This window comes from Stegastes partitus, unplaced genomic scaffold (assembly GCF_000690725.1).
Source record: "Stegastes partitus isolate 25-593 unplaced genomic scaffold, Stegastes_partitus-1.0.2 Scaffold737, whole genome shotgun sequence".
In the NCBI taxonomy this organism is placed as follows: Eukaryota; Metazoa; Chordata; class Actinopteri; family Pomacentridae; genus Stegastes; species Stegastes partitus.
The window spans coordinates 295,709-301,552 of record NW_007578468.1 but is presented as its reverse complement, the minus strand read 5'-3'; the positions used below and the strand labels follow the sequence as shown (position 1 = coordinate 301,552).

General features: G+C 40.0%; 1 protein-coding gene across 3 annotated transcripts in view; it reads left to right on the top strand.

The window, feature by feature from the left end:
* Positions 1-994: 994 nt before the first annotated feature.
* popdc3 (popeye domain cAMP effector 3) overlaps positions 995-5,844 on the top strand; it is an 18,076-nt gene continuing 13,226 nt past the window's right edge. For 2 of the 3 annotated variants that reach the window (XM_008291343.1, XM_008291345.1), the window contains exon 1: positions 995-1,625. In XM_008291343.1, coding sequence (XP_008289565.1) covers positions 1,120-1,625 — 506 coding nt within the window. In that variant the 5' untranslated portion in view covers positions 995-1,119. The remainder of the gene's footprint in view (positions 1,626-5,844) is intronic. The other variant, XM_008291346.1, reaches the window with a different exon arrangement.

The window sequence follows — 5,844 nt, the reverse complement described above, 5'->3', positions numbered from 1 at the left end:
GCCTTGCCATCCCTGACATTTGTTACTTCATATCATGTTGTATTGCCCTGACAAGTGACAAGGAGACAGACATATCCGTAATGGCCTTGTGTAACTGTCAAAATAAAAGCTTAGGATAGTGCCTAATATTCAGATTATTGCAACAGAACCACACAAAGCTAACAAAGGTTTTCTTATACCTATAGTCTCTCACAAGTATGCTGTATGTTTTAAAACACAAAGATTTAGATAAATGCAATAAACAAGCTTTGTGCTGCAAGAATCCGAAGCTATTTAATGCTTTTTTTCATTTCCCAAAACAAAAATGCAAACCACATGTTGTTCCTTCATTAACATGGAGGACCATATTTGCATAGGCAGAATAAAAAGAAAATCTGACAAATTATAAGGCAAAATCCCTTATTGTTAACTAATTTGCTTAAATTTAATTTGGCCCTATTCTTCAATATTGTAGAATTCATAATTGTCCAACAGGATCCCCTATGTGACAGATTTTTCTCTTAAGATGCAAATCAAGCTGCACATTGATCACTGAAATGGCCTGGAGACCCAAGTGAATATTTGTAAACAAGGTCAACAAGCTCAGACAAAAAATAGGAATTCTCTGATCAAGGCTTTTGCTTTTGATCCTGATCTTCAGTCACGTGTACCTGGACATATCAAGTATGATTTTATGTCTATGTTTTTCTACATATAATACAGTGCTGTTACAGTGTGCCTTCTAAAAATTGATTTAAAATAAAACATGTCCAACAGTTTGAGCAACTGGAGGTTGACAATATCTAATCTACCAATTTAAATTATTTAATTAATGTTGTCCTCCATACATCTGTTACACCCTATCATTTTTCAGTGCAACTGTCCAGTCAATATATGTTCGTGCCCAACAAAAGTCACTGTTCAGTAATTTTGCCATGTGAAGTGCGTTGTATTTTAGGTTTTCTATTGAAAATGTTGCCGGTGTAATTTGCGGATTGCCTCTCAGGTGTCACTCCACTCCGCAGTCTTCGGAGACGCAGCCTCTGGTGTCGCCTGTGCGGCGGTGCGCTTCTGACGGCTCCGCTGTCCGTGGCTGCCTGTTGACAAATTGTGGCCATAGTTTTAACTAATTTTGTTGAGATGGAGCCTCCGGACTTCGAAGCGAAGAACTTCACTGTTGAGCCAGCGTCGTCCGCGTACCCGTTATGTGAGGAATGGAGAGATGGCTCGGAGGGCTCCGTCTTTCAACTCGCCAACATCTTCTTCTTCCTTGGCTTCATGGGCGGCAGCGGCTTTTACGGGCTCCTCTACCTGTTCACCCTCCTGACTCTGGGCTTCTTGTGCTCCACCGTCTGGGCATGGTCGGAGCCCTGTACCACGGATCCTTTCCTGTGGAGTCTGGCCCTCTCTGGGGTGTGTTTGGGACAAGCTCTGCATGTTGCCTACCGGCTGAGGAGCGTCGTACTCGACAAGGACTTTCAGGAGCTTTACAATTGCATGTTTAAAAAACTAGGAGTGTCGCTCACACATTTTGGGAAGATAGTGGCGTCTAGTGACGGAGAAGTCCATACGATAGAGAAGGACCACTGCTTCGCCATAGAGGGAAAAACTGTAATTGACAAGCTGTCGGTGCTCCTGTCTGGCAGGTAACTGCATGACTCTGACAAGACAATTCACTCACTGGCTTTGCTAAATGCTAAACGGTAACACTTAGAATGAACAAAACGTCTGACACAGTATAGCTGATCATGTCAATTCGGTACTGATATTGAAATGTATCAGTGGAACAAGTAGTCTGTGCAGTGAATTAAGATAGGTAAGAAATTAAAGGCATCCGAAAGTTTTATGGATGTTTCTGTTGCCCCAAATAATTCCAATTTAACCTAACTGACATGGTATAATGGCTGTTGAGCCATGTTCTTTCACTCTGCGACCAAAATAGAGATAGCACATGTCCACTCCTGGTCCTATTTCTTGACTGTTGCATAGTTACACAACTCATGCACATCAACAGTTGATGTAGACATGTTTTTCATGAATTTGCTTGATGACAACTGCTCAACAGGTACAGTTAGTAAAAAAAGAAATATTAACAACAGACAGAGCCTGAATACAGAAACACAAGGTGAATACAAAATGTAAATGCACATGTATTCAAAAGTAAAATACAAGGTAGAACCAGTACAGAGCAAAAATGGAAACAACAATAATTTTATACTGAATTAACAGTTGTGCAAATGTAAGCTGAATGAAAGGCATGAGTCCGCAGTAGACTACTGAGGGAATTTTGCTGAAACTAAATAATGTTACAATAATTGAATGTAAGTTGACAGTAAATATGTGGAAATTGTAAAAGTTTTACAACTTTCGTTGGAAGGGAGGAATTATACGACTGTATGGGCACAGGAAGGAAGCCCTCCCATTGCTTTCAGTGGAACACTAAAGACTTGGGTATACGCTGTTGTGAATGCCCACACAAACAACTGCAGGCAACACAGACGCATAGTTATTGTTGTACTAATTTCTAATACATTTAAAGCACATGTTCCACACACGTACAGTAGATTGATAGATACTTGAAATATCTTTGTGTAGAAGCTGTGTAATCTCGCTTTTGTGTTGTGTGAAGAAACAGTCTCAAGACATTCACTCTTGCGCTGGCTCCAACCAGCCATTTATTTTGGTCACACAGACTCTGTGTTATTCTTACAGCCAGTCTTGTAGTAATTGCATAGAATTTCTAAGAAAGATGGACATAGTTACTGTCAAGTCACCCGTTGGTTTCTACGGGGAAAGGGAAGCCAGGAGTTTGCTAAATCCTGTTTGCCATCTTGGATTTTCTGGATTCAGAAGAGACCATATTTGAAAAAGAGGTTTGGACCCAGAAAGCAGTGATTGGCAAGACCGACTGGGAACCGGAGGACACTCTGCCTGCCCACATTTACCGGCTGCTGCTGTTCACATCGCTGCTGCTAACAACGTTAACCTCTTAAAGTTAAGATAAACTCTACAGGTAAGTGAGAATGTCACCTTAGTAAGTTGTTGTATTCTTGTCCACACCACGCTATTGTAGCTGAAATTACTGAGTGGAAGTTAACATTAAATAGTGTGTAACCTCTTATGGTAAAACCTGTTCTAACAAAGCCTTTTAAATTTGTTCTGCAACTCTTAGGTTATGTTTCCTAACTTAGTGTGTGTTAACTGTGATGCAAAATTGGGTTTGTGAGGATCCTGAATTGCGTCACTGTTAGCTGTAACTAAGTTTCCTGCCGTCTCAACATGCTGTTTGTTCATAATCAGCAGAAATTAAACGAAGGTAATGTTACACCACAGAACACTTACTAATGTTCTCTCAGTTTAATGAATGAAGCACAGTTCAGTTATGTAAGTTCATATCACTGTTCTTTGTTTCAGTATCAGTGTCAGACTATAGGCTTTTTTTTAGTAGCTCCTGATCATTTCACTGAAAAAAAACAACAAAAAAAGTCTGTTGGGATATTTCTCTCTTTCAGATGAAGTGATGTGACTAAGGGCTACTCACACTGAATCACAGAGGTGAGTCATTGTTACTTTCTGCTGCTGTTTATTGTAAAACCTTTATATGACACGATGTCAGACAGGAAAGTTGGGAGAAGAGTGGGGGGAGGACCTGCAGCAAATGGTCTTAGGCGGGACTCAAACCCATGCTGCATCGGGGACTATAGCCCTGTTTATGGGTCGCCCGCTCAACTAGGTGAGCTATAGGGGCGCCTGTTTCTGTACAGCTGAGCTGAGAGAACAACTGTGTGGATCTCATGTAACTAGAATGCTTTTTCTTTCCCTTGTTCTTGCTAGCCTACATTGTGATACATTAGAATAGAAAGAATAAACTTTATTGTCCTTCTGAAGCAGTAAAATATTCTTTGGTCCCGTCCAAGAAAACAAACATTTCCATGAAATTAAAAAAAAAAAATGTCAGGACAAAAACGTCACACTTTCCCTAGTACTACAGCCAGTGCATTCATACTTATGGTGTGTACACTTTCATATTTGATTTTACTGTAGTTTGTCGACAACAGTAATTGCAGTTGGAATTAAAGGACCTTTGTAGATCTTTTTCTCACTGTTACAGTGCGTATTCCTTCCAACCATGGCCTGGATCAGCTACGTCTTTTGTGGGCTAACAGAGCTACAGAGAACACACGCATTCAGCCTGAGGTATCCAGTCCCTGTGAGGAAGATCAGCCTCACCTACTGCAGTGAGAATAACCTGAAGGATTTCTTAAACCTTATTGCTGCCGTGCTGGAGAACTTGCACCACCTTCACCAGCAACATCCAGACATGAAAATCATCTTCTGTGGCACCCCACAGAGATTTCGGTGGAAGGCTGTTACAAATCCAGGAAAGACTGACACAGCTCACAGGTTTGTGAATAGTGTCATGGCTCCATACGTTGACGTTATGAGTGTACAGACTGCACCAAGGGTTGTAAGCCATATATGAAGTATTATTTTAGATTATAATTTTTGTCATTTCTATTGTAATGTACACTCTTCAGTGAAAAATAATCTTGTATTACAGATTCGGCTCCCTCTCTTCATAATGCCCATTTGTCTTGAGTGTTATTTATTCTTCACTGTAAGCTGTACACTACATTATTTAATTCATCAATTTATGACATTCTTTTATACGTCTTTCCAGTGCAAAATTGTTAATTGTTGTAGTTTTAATGTGCAGTAAAGATATTAATGAAGCGCTTTCCCGAAATGTGTTGTATTAATGCTGCATAGCTACAATAAATTATAACAATAGAAAAATGTACTGTATTGTAATTATACAACAACAACAACAACAGAAATTAAGTAAAAGCCAAGACATGGAACCTCTGAATATACACACGTGGACAAAATTTTTTGTACCCCTCGGTTAATGAAAGAAAAACCCACAACGGTCACAGAAAAAGCTTGAATCTGACAAAATTACTAATAAATTAAAATTCTATGAAAATTAAGCAATGAAAATCAGACATTGCTTTTGAACCGTGGTTTAACAGAATTATTAAAAAAAATAAACTCATGACACAGGCCTGGACAAAAATGATGGTACCCCTAGAAAAGACTGAAAATATTGTGACCATAGAGACATGTTCAGTCAAGGTGTGTCCTCTAACTAGCATCACAGGTGTCTACAAACTTGTAATCAGTCAGTCGGCCTATTTATAGTCACTGTGCTGTTTGGTGACATGGTGTGTACCACATTAAACATGGACCAGAGGAAGTGAAGGAGAGAGTTGTCTCAAGAGATTAGAAAGAAAATTATAGACAAGCATGTTAAAGGTAAAGGCTAAAAGACCATCTCCAAGCAGATCCATGGGACTGTAGCCAACCTCCCTGTACGTGGCTGTAGGAGGAAAATTGATGACAAATTGAAGAGACGGATAATACGAATGGTAGCAAAAGAGCCCAGAACAACCTCTAAAGACATGAAAGGTGAACTCCAAGGTCAAGGTACATCAGTGTCAGATTGCAGCATCCGTCGTTGTTTGAGCCAAAGTGGACTTTATGGGAAATGACTTAGGAGGACACCATTGTTGAAAACAAATCATAAAAAAGCCAGACTGGAATTTGCCAAACTGCATGTTGACAAGCCACAAAGCATCTGGGAGAATGTCCTATGGACAGACGAGACAGAACTGGAACTTTTTGGCAAGGCACATCAGCTCTATGTTCACAGACACAACAATCACAATGAAATCTCAAGACTATCAAGGTATTCTAGAGACAAATGTCCTGCCCAGTGTCAGAAAGCTTGGTCTCAGTCACAGGTCATGGGTCTTGCAACAAGATAATGACCCAAAACACACAGCTAAAAACACCCAAGAATGG